We start from the raw sequence: 19,517 nt of genomic DNA on the forward strand, positions 1-19,517 counted from the left end.
ATCCTTTCTGTAGTGAGGCGACCGGAACTGAGCACAGTACTCCAAGTGGGGTCTGATCAGGGTTCTATATAGCTGCAACATTACCTCTCGGCTCCTAAATTCAATTCCACGATTGATGAAGGGCAATACACTGTATGCCTTCTTAACCACAGAGTCAACCTGCGCAGCTGCTTTGAGCGTCCTATGGACTCAATCCACAAGATCCCTCTGATCCTCCACACTGCCAAGAGTATTACCATTAATACTATATTCTGCCATCATATTTGACCTACCAAAATGAACCACTTCACACTTATCTGGGTTGAACTCCATCTGCCACTTCCCAGCCCAGTTTTGCATCCCGCTCTAACCTCTGACAGCCCTCCACACTATCCACAACACCCCCAACCTTTGTGTCATCAGCAAACTTACTAACCCATCCCTCCACTTCCTCATCCAGGTCATTTATAAAAATCATGAAGAGTAAGGGTCCCAGAACAGATCCCTGAGGCACACCACTGGTGACTGACCTCCATGCAGAATATGACCTATCTATAACCACTCTTTGCCTTCTGTGGGCAAGCCAGTTCTGGATTCACAGTTGTTTTGTGTCAGTGACCAGCACAGTCCGAGGACGTGCTGGGGGCAGCTGACAAGTGTCACCGTGCTTTTGGCACCAACGTAGTATGCCCACAAATTAATAACCCTCACTGATACCTTTGGAATATGGGAGGAGGAAACCGGAGCACCTGGAGGAAACTCAAGCAGTCACAGGGAGGACATACAAATTCCTTACAGGCAGTGGTGGAATTGAACTCGGGTCACTGGCACTGTAAAGTTACATGAACCACTACACTAACATGCCACCCAAAGTTTAAAACCTGTGTCCCCTGGTCACAGACTGATAAGAACACAGAAAATGGCCTTTCAGCCCATCAAGTCTGAGCTGACCCTGACCATCAAGCACCCATTTCCACTAATCCTACATTCTGTCCATTTTTATTATCCCTTCATTCCAATCCACCCATCCCCAATTCTACGGCTCACCGACATACAGTGGTACTTGAAAGTTTGTGAATTTTCTCAATTTCTGCATAAATATAACCTAAAATATGATCAGAGCTCCACACAAGTACCAAAACCAGATAAGCCCAATTAAATAAATATCACAAAAAATGATCCAATATTACACTTGTTGGGGAGAAAGTAGGTGAACCTTTGCTTTCAGTAACTGGTGTGACCCCCTTATACAGCAGTAACTTCAATCACACGATCCCCGTAATTGTTGATCAGTCCTGCACATCAGCTTGGAGGAATTTTAGGCTACTCCTCTTTACAAAACTGCTTCAACTCTGGGACATAAGTGGGCTTCCTTGCATGAACTACTTACTTCAGGTCTTTCCACAATGTTTCTATAGGATTAAGTCAGGACTTTGATTTGGACATTCCAAAACATGAAATTTCCTTTGCTTTAACCATTCTTTGGTGGACCAACTTAACTTAAATGTTTAGTGTTGTTATCTTGCTGCATGACTCACTTTCTCTTGAGCTTCAGTTCACAGACATTTTCCCGTACAATTTGCTGGTACAATTCAGAATTTATAGTTCCATCAATGATGGGAAGCTGTCATGGTCCTAAGGCAGCAAAGCAGGCCCAAACCATGACACCGCCAGCACCATGTTCCACAGATGGGATGAGGCTCTTGTGCTAGAATGCAGTGTATGCTTTTCGTCAAACATAACACTACTCATTTAAGCCAAAAAGTTCTATTTTGGACTTATCCTTCTACAGAATATTCCTCCAATAGCCCTCTGGCTTATTCAGCAAACTTTAGACGGCAGCAATGTTCTTTTTGGAGAGTAGTGGCTTTCTCCTTGCAATCCTACTAAGCACACTATTGTTGTTCAGTGTTTGCCTGATGGTAGACAAATGAACACTGACATTAGCCTGTAGCTCCTCGGATGTTATCCTGGGGTTCTTTGTGACCTCCTGGAATATAACATACCTTGCTCTTGGAGAGATTTTTGTCGGTCAACCACTCCTGGGCAGAGTAATAACGGTGTTGAATTTACTTCATTTGTACACCATCTGCCTGAGTGTGGATTGGTGGAGCCCAAATGCTTTAGAAATTGTTTTGTATCCTTCTCCAGCCTGCTGACCATCAATAATTTTATTTTTTCTGAGGTCCTCAGAAATTTCCCTTGATCAAGGCATGGCACTTCCAAATGTGTGGTGAAGATCAGACTTTGATAGTGAAGACACAGGTTTATGTTCTTTAAATTGGGCAGAGCTTCCCACATTCAAACCTGATTGCCACCCCATTGATTGAAACACCTGACTCTAATTTCCCATTTAAATGAACTGACAATCCCAGAGCTTCACATACTTTTTCCAACAAATACATGTAATATTGGATAATTTTTCTCAATAAATAAATGAAGTATAATGTTTTTGTGCTATTTATTTAATTGGGTTTTCTTTATCTAGTTTTAGGACACGTGAAAATCTAACTACATTTTAGGTCATATTTATTCAGAAAAAGAAAATTCTAAAGGGTTCACAAATTTTCTAGCATCACTGTACAAGTTATAACAGCCAATGATCTGACTAATGGATGGCACAGTAGCATTATGATTAACAAACAGTTTACCAGCGATCCCAATCAGGATTCAATTCTCACTGCTGTCTGTAAGGAGTTTTCCCATGACTATGTGGGATTCCTCTTGAGTGATTAAAAGAGTTAGTAAGCTGCGAGCATGCTACATTGGTGACGGAAGCGTGCCATTACTTGCAGGCTGTCTGGCACAATCTTCCCAATGCATTTCAGAAATACATACACATCTACATATGACAAATAAAGCTAATCTTTAATCTCCTTTAAGTCTGTCATTCTGCTAGTCCTTTCTTCATCCCCAACACTCTTTGGAAAGTGGGAATGTGTCTGATCTTCTTGTAGGTGGAAAAATCCATACTCAAGACACTACCCTCCCGCCTAGATAGACTGACCTGCTACATTTTTACTCCTTTTTGCAACCAATTCTCACTCACCTCTTCAGAGAGGAAAGCAGGTTCTCCCATGGAAGCATTCACACAAGGACCAATATTCAAGATACTGTCGCAGACCTGCAGGAAGACACCAAGGTTAAAGCAGAAGTTGATAGGTTCTTGATTAGTCAGGGCGTTAAAGGTTATGGAGAGAAGGCAGGAGAATGGGGTTGGGGGGAAAAATAAATCAGCCGCGATGAAATGGCAGAACAGAATCGATTGGCCGAATGGCCTACTTTTGCTCCAAAGTCTTACTGTCTTAAGTAAATTACTTTGACAGTAGGGTAGCCAGTGTATTTTCAAAACAGGCTTTCCTTCTTCTTTAGTCCTTTACCTCTTCCACCTATCACCCCACAGCTTCTCCCTTCATCCCCCATCCCCACTCACTATTCCCCTCACCTGGTCTCACCTATTAATTTATACTACCCTCCTCCAACTGTGCCTACCCACTAATTCTGACTTCTCTCCCACCCTCCCTTACCAATCCTGAAGGGCCTCTGTGTGAAACATCAATTGCTTATTCATTTCCGTTGATGCTGCCTGACTTGCTGAGTTCTTCCAGCATTTTGTGTTTGTTGTTCTGGATTTCCAGCATCTGCAGAATCTCTTGTGTTTACAGTTCAAATTCTGGGTTTTAGCCCACAGTGTGTCAAGATACATGTAATAATATAGACTTTCAAGTCACAATTAAAGTTCCTCAGGAAGGTAGCTCAACATGTGCAACAAAAAGTTTGAAAGTTTCTGCAGATGCTGGAAATCTTGAGCATCACTGTACGCTTCAATGTACAAGTTTTATTTTTATTTGAAGATACAGTGCAGAACAGGCCCTTTTTGACTGCATTGTCCAGCAACCCACCAACTTTAACCCTAGCATATTCACAGGACAATATACAATGACCAATTAACATATTAATCGGCATGTCTTTGGACTGTGGGAGGAAACAGGAACAGCCGGAGGAAGCCCATGTGCATGCAAGAAGGAATGCACAAATTTGCTGACAGTTGATGCCAGAACATATACCCAACGCCCTAAGTTGTAATAGCATCCTGCACGTTATTATCTACTATGGCACCCCCGTGATAATTAAATCTGAATCTGTGCTACTTTGCAGCATTTGCAATATTTTGGGTCTCCATGGTCACTGGCTCTCCATTCGCAGCGCAAGGCAAGTGAAGACAAGTTGAGCTTATTGTTATACGGTGAGTGAGGATGCCCTTGGCCTGTGACTAAGAACAGAAACTCAAGAGATTCGGCAGATGCTGGAAATCCAGAGCAACGTACACAAAATGGTGGAGGAACTCGGCAGGTCAGGCAGCATCTGTGGAGGGGAATAAACAGCCGATGTTTTGGGCTGAGACACTTCATCAGGACTCAGAATCAAAACACTACAGCACAGAAACAGGCCCTTTGGCCTATCTACTCTGTGTCAAACTATTAAACTGCACCCAGACCATTGCCCTCCATGCCCCTCCCACCCATGTACCTATCCAAATTTCTCTTAAAAGTTGAAATCAAGCTTAAATCTTACCACTTCGCTGGCAGCTCATTCCACACTTGCACCACCCTCCGAGTGAAGACACCCCTCATGTTCTCCTAAAATATTTCACCTTTCACCATAGGCCCATGACCTCTTGTTCTAGTCTTACCCAACCTCAGTGGAAAAAGCCTGTTTGCATTTATCTTATCTACACCCCTCAATTTTGAATACCTCTGTCAAATCTCCCCCATTCTCCTATGCTCCAGAGAACAAAGTCCTAACCTATTCAAACTTTCCCTATAACTGAGGTCAATTCCCAGCATTATCCTTGTAAATTTTATCTGTACTCTTTCAATCATATTGACATATTTCCTGTGAGTAAGTGACCAGAGCTACACACCATACTCCAAATTAGGCCTCAACAAAGTCTTACACACCTCAGTATAACATCCCAGCTCCTATATTCGTTACCCTGATTTATGAAGTATTTGCAATACTTTGATTCATCTTCATCAGAGAAGCATAACTGCATCAGCCCTTTTCATATCAAGTTGTCTGTTACCAAATGGCTATCCAGTCAACCAATGCTCATCTAAACTGGTATAACTCATGCCCAGGCAGAAGGGTTTAGTGTAATTAGGCAACATTACCTAGTATCTTTATCATACAAGAAGTCTGCTCAAGAGTCTTATAACAGTGGGGTAGAAGCTGTCGTTGAGCATGGTAGCACATATTTTCAGGCTTCTGTATTTTCTGACTAATTAGTGAGCGGAGAAGGCAGAATGCCTGGGGAAGCTGAGATCTTTTATGAGATGGGCTGCATTCCTGATGCAGCGGGAAGTGTAGCCAAAAGTCCATGGAGACCAGTTTGCATGATGAACTGGACTGTGCACATAACTGTCTGCCGTTTCTTGTGATTTTGGGCAAGGTAGCTACCATACTGTGCAAGCCGTGAAGCTTCCACACTGGATGCTTTCTATGGTACATAGTAAAAAAATCGGTGTGGGTCAACTGTACTTTGTTAGGTCATAGTATCTACATGGTTGGACAAGGCCAGATACTGGTGGTACGTCCACCTAGGACCATGAAGGTCTCAACTATCTCCACCCTCTGCCTCGCTTCCCAAAGTCAATGACTTTCGTTTTGCTGACATTGAGGGCAAGGTTGCTTTCTGACTCGGCGAGGATTTAAGATGTGCCTTCCTTTTTCACAAAACGCAACGACTTCCATTCACAGCAGGAACACCTCTATTAACAACTATTTCTCCTCTTTGGTCACCTCAGTTGTGACTATGCAAGGAGAACAATTTGTCACAAGGAAGTGCATCCCTGCTGAAATACAGACATTATCTATTAGCAGCAGCTTTGCATGCAGGGTTTCAAAACCATTAAAAAAAGTGGTGAGTGTTGTACACTCAGCCAGCTCCTTCATGGGCTCAAGCCTCCCCACCACTGAGCACATTTTCAAAAGGCAATGCCTCAAAAAGATGGCATCCATTATTGAGGACACCCATCACCCAGGACATGCCTTCTACTCATTGTTACATCTGACGACACACACTCAATATTTCAGGAATAGCTTCTTCCCCTCCAGCATCAGACTTCTGAACAGTCCATGAACCCATGAACATTACCCCACTACTTTTGCACTAATTATAAGAAATGTATAATAAATAGCAAATAACCTAACAGTAATTTTTACGCACTGTACTGCTGCCGCAATCAAGTTTCACAAAATGTGTCAGTGATAATAAACCTGACCGATGACAACTGAGGAATCACATCGTACCTCAAAGGAATAGGTGGCGAGCTGAGTGCCTGATTGGGCCTCGTTCCCGTACACTTCAATCTCATCCATGTCATCCAACAGAGCAACATCACCAGCTGGAATAAACAATAACCATCAAGTTAAAATCTAGAATGAGAGATCATAGGTTAAGGGAAACCCAATGGGGAACTTCTTGACTCAGAGGGTGGTGGGAGTGTGGAATGAACTGCCAACCAAAGTGGTGAATGTGGGTTCAATTGCAACATTTAAGATAAAGTTTGGATATGTACTTGGATGGAAAGGGTAAGGAGGGCAATGGTCCAAGTGCAGATCGATGGGTTTAGAGAGAATAATAGTTTGGCATGGACTTGACGTTGCAAAGGGTCTGTATCTGTGCTGTAGTGCTCTATGACACAGGGCAGTGAAGTTGGAGGAGAACAATCACTCTCTACTGCTGGTGGAAAATAACTGTGGAAAGAGATGTTACCACAAGGGACAGAGGCCATGAACTTGTCAGCAATCTATTACAAATTCAACTTTATATCATACCATACTGTACATTGAACATGTTTCAGCTGTGTAAACCTTTGCTACATTCCGGTTGGAATATTATATGCAATTCTGGTCACCCCATGACAGGATGCTGCCTGGATTAGACGATATGAGCTATAAGGAGAATTTGGACAAAGCTGGGTTGTTTCCTCTGGAATGAGCGAAGACCTGACACAAGTTTATAAGATTACAAAAGTATCAGTCAAAATCTTATTCCTGCCAAAGCAGAATATCAAGTACCAGATGATATGTTTTTAAGGTGAGAAGGGTGAGGTTTAAAGGAGATGTGAAGGGCAAGTTTTATTTGTATCATTATTATATCATCAAAATTGAAAGTAAATCTATTATCATACAGTGGATTCCAGTTAATTGGTCCAATGGTTGATCAGGGCAGCCACTTATTTGGAAAAACTGTTAAAAGAACAAAAGCTAATTGAGAAAATAGCCAGGATTCCCTTCTTTTACTTGGGACGTTATGCCACTTAATTGGAACAGAAAACTGTTGCCAAACAGTTCCCAACTAGCGTCACACATGTGGCCGTTAAGACACTAAACCATACTCAGAGCAAGCAGTTTTTAAATAAAATCATTTGCGTGTGTTTAGGACTATGAAGAATTTGAAGGTATCAACAATAATCTTGACTAATACAATGAAAAGGAATAAAGACTTGGAGGATGCAATTGTTGAAAGTATTGTGCGCAGGCTGATTTTGTTCATTTAGTCAATTAAAACACAACAGCGTATTGGTTGTTTGTCATATCCGACGACTGCACTGAAATCTGCGCGGGAGAGTTTTTAGAGTGGAAAAGCTGTTGCCCTAGGACAGTTCCACTCTCCTGATCTCAGAAGTCTGAGTCCACTGGTACAAGTAGTCATTACAAACTGGGCCGTTCCTTGGTTGCTCTCCGCTCTCCACGAAGCGTTGCAGAACCACCTACTTGGCCCTTGGATCTTAATATTGATCTCATCCGCCCAGTTTGCCGGAGCTGACCTTACCTGTTAGAACAGGCACGTCTCTATTTCACTGGGGGATTGGGGCCCACCGGCTAACCTTCACCTGATATCGCCCACCTGTCGAAGCAGTGTACCAGGGTGAGCCCGCTGTTGCATGCAGTTACTTGGGGAGCCACAGGTGAGTGTCAGCGGGGGCCAAAGGCGAGTGATCTGCCCCAGAATGGACATGACAAACCCCTTCACCAGAGGTGCTACCCCTGCATGGACACCCCATACATGGCAGCGTACACTTGATGAATTCCTCTGTGAATAACTATTAGGAACTAACACAGTTTTATAGTACTGTAGTACTATTTATAGTGTTCTAACTTGCTCTGTATCTCATTTAAATACATAATTTGTTACTGAGTTGTACAGTAGTTTGTCTTTTCTTATTCATTTTTCACTACTGGTCCCAATATGCCCCAAATAACTGGAATCCACTGCATAAAGTACTATGCACTACCTGGAAATTCATTATCTTGTGGGCATTCACTGTGGGGGCACAGAGTGGTTGGTGCCTTGAAGAGGTTGCGTGAGAGGAGTGCTGGAAGCAACTACGCAGGGAATGGGGGATAAGAGTGATGTGCTATACAGGCAGAAGGGATTTAGTTTAACTCTGCACTGTGTTGGGTGCAGACAGCCTGAGCTGAAGGACATGTTCACGTGCTATACTGTTCTGATGAGCTGCACCCATTCCTCGGATGTGTAAGGGAAAACAGCCAATGGTCCCAGGAGATGCTCACCGATCCAGCCAGCAGACAAATCCAGGCGCTTCTTCTTGTTGGGTGGCTCTTCCTGCAGAACAGAACAAAACTCGAACAATCAGCAATATTGGCCAGGAAAATAATGCTTTTATCTTCTATACTACAGACTAACATTTCCCTGCGGTAGCAGTGGGCACCCGACCTTTCCCCATGGATTAACCTGAATGTGAACAGTACAAGGACCTGTGATTTCGGCGCTAGAGACCACTCTTCAATGTCCATGTAAATGCCAGTATTCAACAGGAGAATATCACTCTCTGAACTCAGTCCTCATCTCTCTCCGAACCACAATGCACAGGAGGTGGCCAATCAGCCCATCATGCCGACCACGGCCATGCAGTTAATTTCTCTTCTGACCTTATTTACTTCTTTTTAAGAGGTAGTACGGTAACAGGGCTTTTGGGCCAAACAAGCTCACACTGCCCAATCACACCCCACTGACCAATTAACCTACTAACACACACCTTTGGAATATGGGAGGAAACCTGAATACCAGGAGGAAACCCACGGGGACAACATACAAACCCCTTACAGACAGCAGTGGGAGTTGAAACAAGGTCACTGGTGCAGCAACAGCGGTACAACAACTACTACACTACAATACTGCCCCTAAATTAGTCTTCATCTACATTCTTCATGGTCTGGATCAGATCTCCTCACAATCTTTATCCTTCCATGCAGAATGATAAAAACAAGGCAGTGAACCACCATGGACACCGATAACCAGTCTGTCCAGGGTTTGGGCTGGGGTTTATACAATTACACCTCCAATTATAGTCTTATGAGCTAAAATTGGTTAAAAAAAAACATTTAAAACTCTCTATCCAAATTGACATAGCATTCATTATAATATTGGTGAACAATGGCAAAGTTACACAAGATAGTCAGTGATCAGTGCTGATCCACAGGGATCTGTTCTGGGACTCGTCCTCTTTGTAATTTTTTTAAATAAATGACTTGAATGAAGTGGAAGGCCGGATTAATATGTTTGTAGATGACACGGAGGTTGGTGGTGTTGTGGATAGCGTAGAAGACAGTTATAGGTTGAGAGGATGCAGAACTGGGCTGAGAAGTGGCAGATGTAGTTCAGTCTGGAAAAATGTAAAGTTATTGACTTTGGAAGGTTAAATTTGAAGGCAAAATACAGGGTTAATGGCAGGATTCTTAGCAGTGTGGGAGAACAAAGGGATCTTGGTGTCCATGTCCATAATCCCTCAAAGTTGCCATGCAAGGTGATAGGGTGGTTAACAAGGCATGTCACCTTCAATAGTCACAGTATTGAGTTCAAAAGCCATGAGGTAAAGTTGCAGCTCTATAAAACCCTTGGCAGACAACACTTGGAATACTGAACCACACATAAAAGTTGCTGGTGAATGCAGCAGGCCAAGCAGCATCTCTAGGAAGAGGTACAGTCGACGTTTCGGGCCGAGACCTTTTGTCAGGACTAACTGAAGGAAGAGCTAGTAAGAGATTTGAAAGTGGGAGGGGGTGGGGGAGATCCAAAATGATAGGAGAAGACAGGAGGGGGAGGGATGGAGCCAAGAGCTGGACAGGTGATTGGCAAAAGGGATACGAGAGGATCAATGGACAGGAGGCCCAGGGAGAAGGAAAAGTGGGGTGGGGGGGGGAAACCCAGAGGATGGGCAAGGGGTATAGTGAGAGGGACAGAGGGAGAAAAAGGAGAGAGAGAAAAAGAATGTGTGTATATAAATAAATAACGAATGGGGTACGAGGGGGAGGTGGGACATCAGCAGAAGTTTGATAAGTCAATGTTCATGCCATCAGGTTGGAGGCTACCCAGACAGAATATAAGGCATTGATCCTTCAACCTGAGTGTGGCTTCATCTTTACAGTAGAGGAGGCCGTGGATAAACATATCAGAACGGGAAAGGGACGTGGAATGAAAATGTGTGGCCACTGGGAGATACTGCTTTTTTTGGCAGACAGAGCGTAGGTGTTCAGCAAAACGATCTCCCAGTCTGCGTCGGGTCTTGCCAATATACAGAAGGCCACATCGGGAGCACCGGACGCAGTACATCACCCCAGCCGACTCATAGGTAAAGTGTCGCCTCACCTGGAAGGACTGTCTGGGGCCCTGAATGGGAGTGAGGGAGGAAGTGTAAGGGCATGTGTAGCACTTGTTCTGCTTACAAGGATAAGTGCCAAGACGGAGATCAGTGGGGAGGGATGGGGGGGACGAATGGACAAGGGAGTCGCGTAGGGAGCAATCCCTGCGGAAAGCCGGGGGGGGGGAGGGGAGGGAAAGATGTGCTTAGTGGTGGGATCCCGTTGAAGGTGGCAGAAGTTCTGGAGAATTATATGTTGGACCCGGAGGCTGGTGGGGTGGTAGGTGAGGACAAGGGGAACCCTATTCCTAGTGGGGTGACGGGAGGATAGAGTGACAGCAGATGTGCGTGAAATGAGGGAGATGCGTTTAAGAGCAGAGTTGATGGTGGAGGAAGGGAAGCCCCTTTCTTTAAAAAAGGAGGTCATCTCCCTCATCCTGGAATGAAAAGCCTCATCCCGAGAGCAGATGCGGCGGAGACGGAGGAATTGCGAGAAGGGGATGGCATTTTTGCAAGAGACAGGGTGAGAAGAGGAATAGTCCAGATAGCTGTGAGAGTCAGTAGGCTTAGACATCAGTGGATAAGCTGTCTCCAGAGATAGAGACAGAAAGATCTAGAAAGGGGAGGGAGGTGTCAGAAATGGACCAGGTAAACTTGAGTGCAGGGTGAAAGTTAGTGGCAAAGTTAATGAAGTCAACAAGCTCAGCATGTGTGCAGGAAGCAGCGCCAATGCAGTCATCGACATAGCGAAGAAAAAGTGGGGGACAGATACCAGTATAGGCTTGGAACATGGATTGTTCCACAAACCCAACAAAAAGTCAGGCATAGCTGGGACCCATACGGGTGCCCATAGCTACACCTTCAGTTTGGAGGAAGTGGGAGGAGCATTGAGAGTAAGGACTAATTCCACTAGACGGAGCAGAGTGGTGGTAGAGGGGAACTGGTTAGGTCTGGAATCCAAAAAGAAGCGGAGAGCTTTGAGCCCTTCCTGATGGGGGATGGAAGTATATAGGGACTGGACATCCATGGTGAAAATAAAGCGGTGGGGGCCAGGGAATTTAAAATCATCGAAAAGTTTCAGAGTGTTCCCCTCTACCACCACTCTGCTCCGTCTAGCAGAATTAGTTCCTGGCAATGGTGGTGGAGGCAGATACGATAAGGTCTTTTAAGAGACTTTTGGATAGGTACATGGAGCTTAGAAAGATAAAGGGCTACAGGTAAGCCTAGTAATTTCTAAGGTAGGGACATGTTTGGCACAACTTTGTGGGCTAAGGGGCCTGTACTGTGCTGTAGGTTTTATATGTTTCTAACTGCATCCTAGGGTTTTGAAAGTGGTAGTGGTAGAGATTATGGGGGCATTAGTAATAATCTTTCACAAATCACATGGCACCAGAGGACTGGAAAATTGCAAATGTCATTCCACTCTTTAAGAAAGGAGAAAGGCAGCAGAAAGGAAATTATAGGTAGTTAGCCTGACCTCAGTGGTTGGGAAGATGCTAGAGTTAATTGTTAAGGATGAGGTTATGGAGTATTTGGTAACACAGGACAAGATAGGACAAAGTCAGCGTGGTTTCCTTCAGGGAAAATATTGCCTGACGAACCTGTTGGAATTCTTTGAGATTACAAGTAGGATAGATAAAGGGGATACGGTGGATGTTGCATATATATACTTTCAGAAGGCCTTTGACAAGGTGCCACACATGAGGCTGCTTACCAAGTTAAGAGCCCGTGATATTACAGGAAAGCTACTGGCTTGGTTAGAGCACTGGCTGATTGGTAGAAGAACAAAAGGATTCCTTTCTCGTTGGCTGCCAGTGGCTAGAGGTGTTACACTGGGGTTGGTTTTGGGACTGCTTCTTTTTATGCTGCATATCAATAATTTAGATGATAGAATAGATAGCTTTGTTACCAAGTTTTCAGATGATATGAAGATTAGTGGAGGGGCAAGTAGTGTTGAGAAAACAGGTAGGCTGCAGAACGACTTAGACAGATAAGAAGAATGGGAAGAAGGTGGCAAATAAAATACAATGTTGGAAAATACATGGTCATGTACTTTGGTAGAAGAAATAAATGGGAGAAAATCCAAAAATCTGAGATGCAAAGAGACTTGGGAGCCCTTGTGCAGAACACCCTAAAGGTTAACTTGCAGGTAGAGTCGGTGGTGAGGAAGCCAAATGCAATGTTAGCATTCATTTCAAGAGGTCTAGAATACAAGAGCAGGGATGTGAAGCTGAGGCTCTATAAGGCACTGGTGAGGCCTCAAGTTGAGTAGTGTGAAATGTTTTGGGCTACTCATTTAGGAAAAATGTGCTGGCTTTGGAGAGGGTTCAGAGGAGGTTAACAAGGATGATTCCGGATATGAAAGGGTTATTATACGAGAAACGTTTGATAGCTCTGGGTCTGTACTCGCTGGAATTTAGAACAAAGAGGGAGGGGGGATCTCATTGAAACTTTTCAAATGTTGAAAGGCCTGGACATAGTAGATGTGGAAAGGATGTTTCCCATGGTGGGGGAGTCTAGGACAAGAGGCCACAGACTCAGGATAGAGGGGCACCCATTTAAAACAGAAATGAGGAGAAATTCTTTAGCCAGAGGTTGGTGAATTTTGTGGAATTTATTACCACAGGCAGCTGTGGAGGCCAGGTTGTTGGGTGTATTCAAGGCAGAACTTGATAAAGTTCTTGATTGGTCACGGTATCAAAGGTTACGAAAAGAGTAGGCCAAGGAGTGTGGCTGAGGAGGGGGGAGAATAGGATCAGGCATCACTGAATGGCAGGGCAGACGCGATGGGCCGAATGGTCTAATTATACTCCTATGTTTTATGGTCTTATGGTCTATGGTAATTTGATAGAAATTTGTAAGATGATAAGAGGCATAAATTTGACAGCCAGAGACTTTTCCCCAGAGTGGAAATGTCTTATATGAGGTGGCATAATTTTAAGTTGGGTGGAGGAAGTATGGGGTGTCAGGAGTAAGCTGCTTTTACAATGAGCGGTAGGTGTGTGGAATGCCCTGCCAGGTGTGGTGGTAGAAAGAGATACATTACGGTCATTTGAAAGACTCTAGGCTAGGCACATGGATGACAGAGAAATGGAGGGCTATGTACTCACGTACACCCACACAGATCAAGCTGGAGCCGGTCTTATCTATGTGCGTAACAGTACAAAGAAACACGGCCCTTGAAGCACTAACTGTCTAACTGCAGGAAGAAATATGGCTGAACGAATGGTGAGATTAGCACGTGTTAATCATCAACAACTTCTTGCAGAAAAACAGGCTGCTATGTTTAACCCACCACTTTAACCCTTTACATACTTTATCAGTACAGCACAGTTAACAAGCCCTCTGGCCCATGATGCCTGTGCCAAACAGAATCTCTTCTGACTGGCCATGATCCATATCTGTCCATTTCCTCAATATATATCTCAATGCCTCAAAGTTGAAGCAAAATTGACTGTTTCCCTTGCTAGGGTGTCTATAACAGAGGTCACAATTTTAAAATAAGGCATTGACTATTCAGTATGGAGATGTGGAGAAATTTCTACACCTTGATATTTATGAACCTTTGCAATTCTCTGCCACAAGAGGGCTTTGAAAGCTAAATGCCAAGTGTATTCAAGAAGAAATTAAGTATTTTTTGATCATAAATTTACTTAGAACTTTGAGATTTTTGGGCAGGGAGATGGCACTGAGATAAAAGGTCACCACTGTTGGAGGTGGAAGTCACCACATCCAATGGGGGAGCAGGCACCAGGGGCAAATTACTGCCTCTATTTCTCACTTTCTTTATATTGTTCTACCTTCCTTGCACTTTGCCTCTATCTTAACTCTAGTCCCCAGAAGCAAAACCATATTCCAACTGGTGTATAAAGATTTATCATAAATTCCCTACTTTTGTAGCCACGCCTCTAACTAGAAAGCTCAAAATTCCTTACATTTTTGCACCACTTTCTCAACCTGCCCTGCCATGTTTAACAACTTACGCACTTCAACATTATTCCCTGATGAAGGGGCTTGTCTCGAAACGACGACTGTTTATCCCTCTTCATACCGTAGATGCTGCTTGCACTGCTGAGTTCCTCCACAATTTTGTATGTCAAATGTATTTATTTTCCCCCCAAATCACAGAAAATTTACAAAATAAATGAATATCCATTCCAGTATCTATTTTTAAAAACTATGCCCCCTTTGATTCTGAAGATGCTGGAAATCCTGAGCAACACACACAAAATGCTGGAGGAATTCAGCATCTATGGAGAGAAGTGAACAGCCAAAGTGGTGGTCCCGATGAGGGGTCTCAGCCCAAAATGCTCACTGTTCATTTCCTTCCACTGATGCTGTCTGGCCTGCCGTGATCCTCCAGCACTTTTCTTGCATTGGGACATCGGTTTACGGTACCAGCAACCCGGGTTAAATTCCTGCCACTGTCAGTAAGGTGTTTGTACATTATCCCCGTGACTGTGTGGATTTCCTACCACAGTCCAAAAATATACCAGTTGGTAGCATAATTGTTTATTGTAAATTGTCTCGTGACTAGACTAGGATTAAATCGGGGGATCACTGGGCGGCACAGCTCAAAGGGCTAACTCCACGCCTTATGTCAATCAATCAATACAAAAAACAAATCCAGAGGTTGTAGTTAAAAACACATTTTCTTGTATTTCTTAATTCTTGTATGTACATAAATACATATGTACACTGAATGAAGGACTAACAGAGCCCTAAAGTCACTGGATAAATGAGTAACCTTAACAAGGAAACTAAGTGTATACACCACTAATTCTTGGGCTCACCAAACACTACAGATATATCTACAACACAATTAAAAATAAAATTCCTCTTGTTGCACACTTACATCAGTCAGAGTTAATACAAAGTTGAAAATTTTGCTTGATAACCATGTTGATAACATCTACTCTGAACAGAAGAACTTTTTCTCCATGTAAAGACCAAACGGCTTCATATAACAGAATAATACAACACAGAAACAGATCCTTCACGTAACTCATCCATGCTGACCAAAGTGCTCAAACCCTTCGAAACCTTTCATATCCATAGAACATAGTACAGTACAGGCCTTTTAGGCCCAGTTGTGCCGTCACTTCAACCTACTTTAAGATCAATCTAAACCCTCCATTTTTCTATCATCCATGAGCCCATCTAAGAGTCTCTTAAATGCCCCTAATCTATCTGCCTCTACCATCCCTGGCATGGCATTCCATGCACCCAATGTTCTGTGTTGAAAAAACCTACCCCTGATATTCAAATTCCTTCAGATAGCTTACAATTGCCCACTATTGAGCACATCTACACAAAACGTTGCAGGAAAGCAGCATCAATCATCAGAGACCCCCCACCATCTTTTTTCTCGCTGCTCCCATCAGGAAGGTGGTACAAGAGCTTCAGGTCTCACACCACCAGGTTCAGGAACAGTTATTACCCTTCAACAATCAAGCTCTTGAACTCACTCCATCACTGAATGTTCCCACAACCTATGGATTCACTTTCAAACACTCTTCATTTCATGTTCTCGATATTTATTGTTTATTATTATTTCTTTCTTTTTGTATTTGCCATTTGTTGTCTTCTGCACCCTGGCTGAGCGCCAAGTTGGTACGGTTTTCCATCGATCCTGTAATGGTTATTATTCTATAGATTTATTGAGTATGCCCACAAGAAAATGAATCTCAAAGTACACATATGTACTTCAATAATAAATTTACTTTGAACCCTGAAATTATAAAGACACTGCCCCTGTGTCAGCTATTTCAGCCCTGGCAAAAGTCTCTGACTGACCATTCTACCTATGCCCCTCATCTTGTACATCTCTATCAAGTCACCTCTCATTCTCCTTCGCTACAAAGAGAAAAGTTCTAGCTCACTCAATCTATACTTATAAAACACCAACATTTTATTAAATGAGATTATTTTTCCACTATTCAACACTAACAGCAAACAAAGATAAATTATAGAACATTACATTTAATACCTGTTTCTCCCGATCTTTTCCAACGTCCATTGGAGCTTCCTGCAGTTTCTCTGTATACCTCAGTAAAAGGGAATTGCCCAAACGGGACCCAAGGAACAGATAGCCTGGCTCCAGAGTAGTCATCTGCGAACACATTAGTCCAGATTCAGATTTATTTATCACATGTACATCAAAACATAAAATGGAATGCGTCATTTGCATTAACAACCAACACAACCAACAGATTTGCTGCGGCAGCCCACAAGTGTTGCTACTATAGCAGTGCTACTATAGCATGCCCACAATATTCAATAGCACAACAGCAGCAGCAGCAACAAAACAGAAGAAAACAACAGCAGCGAAACAAGCCCCTTTCCCACCCACTCACACACAAAGACAGGCCTCTAACCCCAGGACAGGCCACCTCTGGGCCTCTTGCCCTTGGCGCCAGACTCTCAGACATCGGGCCACTGGCCACCGAACAAATCGACCTCGGGGTTTCAAGGCTGATGAAGGGTCTCCACCAGAACGTCAACCATCCATTTCCCTCCATAGATGCTGCCTGATTCAGTGAGTTCCTTCAGCTTTGTGTGTGTTGCATCAAGAACAGACCTTTAGTTCTACCACTCCACTGGACTCCATTTATCATACCATATGTGGGAAGATATCACTCCAGGTATTGGAAGCTCCAATTACTCCCAACCACTGGAAGAGTTCCTTCCAGATTTTTGACATCCCTTTGTGGAAAAACAGCTTTCTAATTTTTCTTCTTTAAGTAACTAAATTTTAGTATTCATCACACCTCATCAGTTCTCTTTCCCACGTCAGAACATACCTTCCCCACTTCCATCACATTTCAAGTTTAAACTCCAGAGATTCTGCAGTTGTTAGAAATACAGAGTAACACCCAAAAAATATTGGAGGAACTCAGTAAGTCAGGCGGCATCTATGGAGTGGAAGAGTCTCAGTCCAAAATGTCGACTGCTTATTCCTATCCTGTGATTATTCTTGACCTGTGAGTTCCTCCAGCATTTTGTGTGTGTACTCAAAATTTTAAACTTGTTCAAATTGTACTTGATCATCTAAACTCAAATCATCAGCAAATATCATAACGGAAACTTCTAAACAATTATGGTAGTATTTCTACAACGGCTCTCGTTCACACTGGTGCGCGTGTGCATGTATATACACACACAAACAAAGACCACTGTTACACGAGGAATTCTGCAGATGCTGGAAATCCAAGCAACACACATCAAAGTTGCTGGTGAACGCAGCAGGCCAGGCAGCACCTCTAGGAAGAGGTATAGTCGACGTTTCAGGCCGAGACCCTTCGTTAGTCCTGACGAAGGGTCTCGGCCTGAAACATCGACTGTACCTCTTCCTAGAGGTGCTGCCTGGCCTGCTGCGTTCACCAGCAACTTTGATGTGTATTACTCAAAGAGCACTGATAGATCAGGAAGCAACTCGAGGTGTTAGCAATCTAAGATCAGAGGGAGACATTACTGCCCTCCCATTTTTTTCCCCCCAAGGTAGTTCTAGCAGATGGTATGGCAGCAGGGTAGTGTAGCAGTTAGTATAATGCACCCAGAGAGGGTTGCCCAGCTTTTTTCTGTGGTTTTGAATGAGGACTTGGACTGTAGACTGTTTTTTTTCCAGCCTTATAGTTTTAATATTCTGTGTTTTCCCACTCAGTCTTCTCATTATTTTTTTGTGTGGGAGGAACAATTTAAGAGTTGATGATTATGCTGCCTTTCTTTTCTTTCTTGGTTTCAAGGCTTCTCGGAGAATTGAAGAATCTCAGAGTTGTATACTTTAATAATAAATGAACCTTTGAACGGTTATAGCACCTGTTCTAAGAACAGGGTTCAATTCTCACCGCCATCTTTAAGAAGTTGCTATGTTCTCCCTGTGACTGTGTAGGTTTCCTCTGGGTGCTCTGATTTCCTCCCACATTCCTAGGACATATGAGTTACGGTTAGCAAGATGTGGCTGTGCTATATTGGCGCCAGAACCATGGTGACACTTGCAGGCTGCCCCCAGCAGTCTATGGCTGTACTGAAGCGATGGATTTCATTGTATTTTTTGATGCACATATGACAAATAAAGTTAATCTTTTACATACAGAATTCCATACAGGATTGAGCATGCTTACAAAACTTTCATTAGTACTTAACAAGGAGCTCATAAAAGAAGGAAAATCAGAATAAATGAGTGCTAGAACTTACACAAGTGGTAAGAACACTGGCCGCTGCCTTGTCGAAGTGGAAAGCACGGACACTCCTCATTCCGTCAGTTATCAGAGTCAACACATATCTGTGGGGATTAAACAACGGCAGCTGCTCAGATGTTTCAAGGTTGCTTAAGACTGTTTAATGTCGTTGCCAGTACACATGTGCAAAGGAGAATGTAACCCAATCAGTTACTTTCCCCAAGCAGTAAGGCTGATCAACACCTCCACCCACCAACTCCACCTCTCCTTTATTATTTCCCATTAGTCAACTTATGTACAGCCTAGTATCGCTCTATGGGAGCTTAACATCAAAGGATATACTTTGTATCGATAGGACAGGCAGGAAGACATAGGAAGTGGCGTGGCTCTGTTGGTAGGAGATGAAATTGCATTTTTAGAAAGAGGTGACATAGAGTTAAAAAACTGCAAGGGTAAAAAAAAGCAATTATGGGAATCATATATAGGTCTCCAAATAGTAGCCAAGATGTAAGGTTGAGATTGCAAAGGGAGCTGGAAAAGGCATGTAATAAGGGTAATGTCACAATTATAGTGGGGGACTTCAATATACAAGGGGATTGGGAAAATCAGGTTGGTGTCGGATCACAAGAAAGGTAACTTGTTGAATGGGTAGATATGTCCCACAGAAGTAGTTGTTCTCAAATCGCAG

The 19,517-nt window shown here is 43.3% G+C and overlaps 1 protein-coding gene across 4 annotated transcripts in view; it reads right to left on the reverse strand.

The window, feature by feature from the left end:
- The window catches only part of cpsf1 (cleavage and polyadenylation specific factor 1), a 147,012-nt gene that overhangs the window by 73,036 nt on the left and 54,459 nt on the right, over positions 1-19,517 (reverse strand). For 2 of the 4 annotated variants that reach the window (XM_063044660.1, XM_063044662.1), the window contains exons 11-15: positions 18,846-18,933; positions 16,630-16,761; positions 8,563-8,614; positions 6,292-6,386; positions 3,029-3,103 (exon numbers count right to left, since the gene is read on the reverse strand). In XM_063044660.1, coding sequence (XP_062900730.1) covers positions 3,029-3,103; positions 6,292-6,386; positions 8,563-8,614; positions 16,630-16,761; positions 18,846-18,933 — 442 coding nt within the window. The remainder of the gene's footprint in view (positions 1-3,028; positions 3,104-6,291; positions 6,387-8,562; positions 8,615-16,629; positions 16,762-18,845; positions 18,934-19,517) is intronic. The other 2 variants (XM_063044663.1, XM_063044661.1) reach the window with 1 other exon arrangement.

The sequence above is a fragment of the Mobula hypostoma genome, chromosome 3 (genome assembly GCF_963921235.1).
Source record: "Mobula hypostoma chromosome 3, sMobHyp1.1, whole genome shotgun sequence".
NCBI classification, from domain to species: Eukaryota; Metazoa; Chordata; class Chondrichthyes; order Myliobatiformes; family Myliobatidae; genus Mobula; species Mobula hypostoma.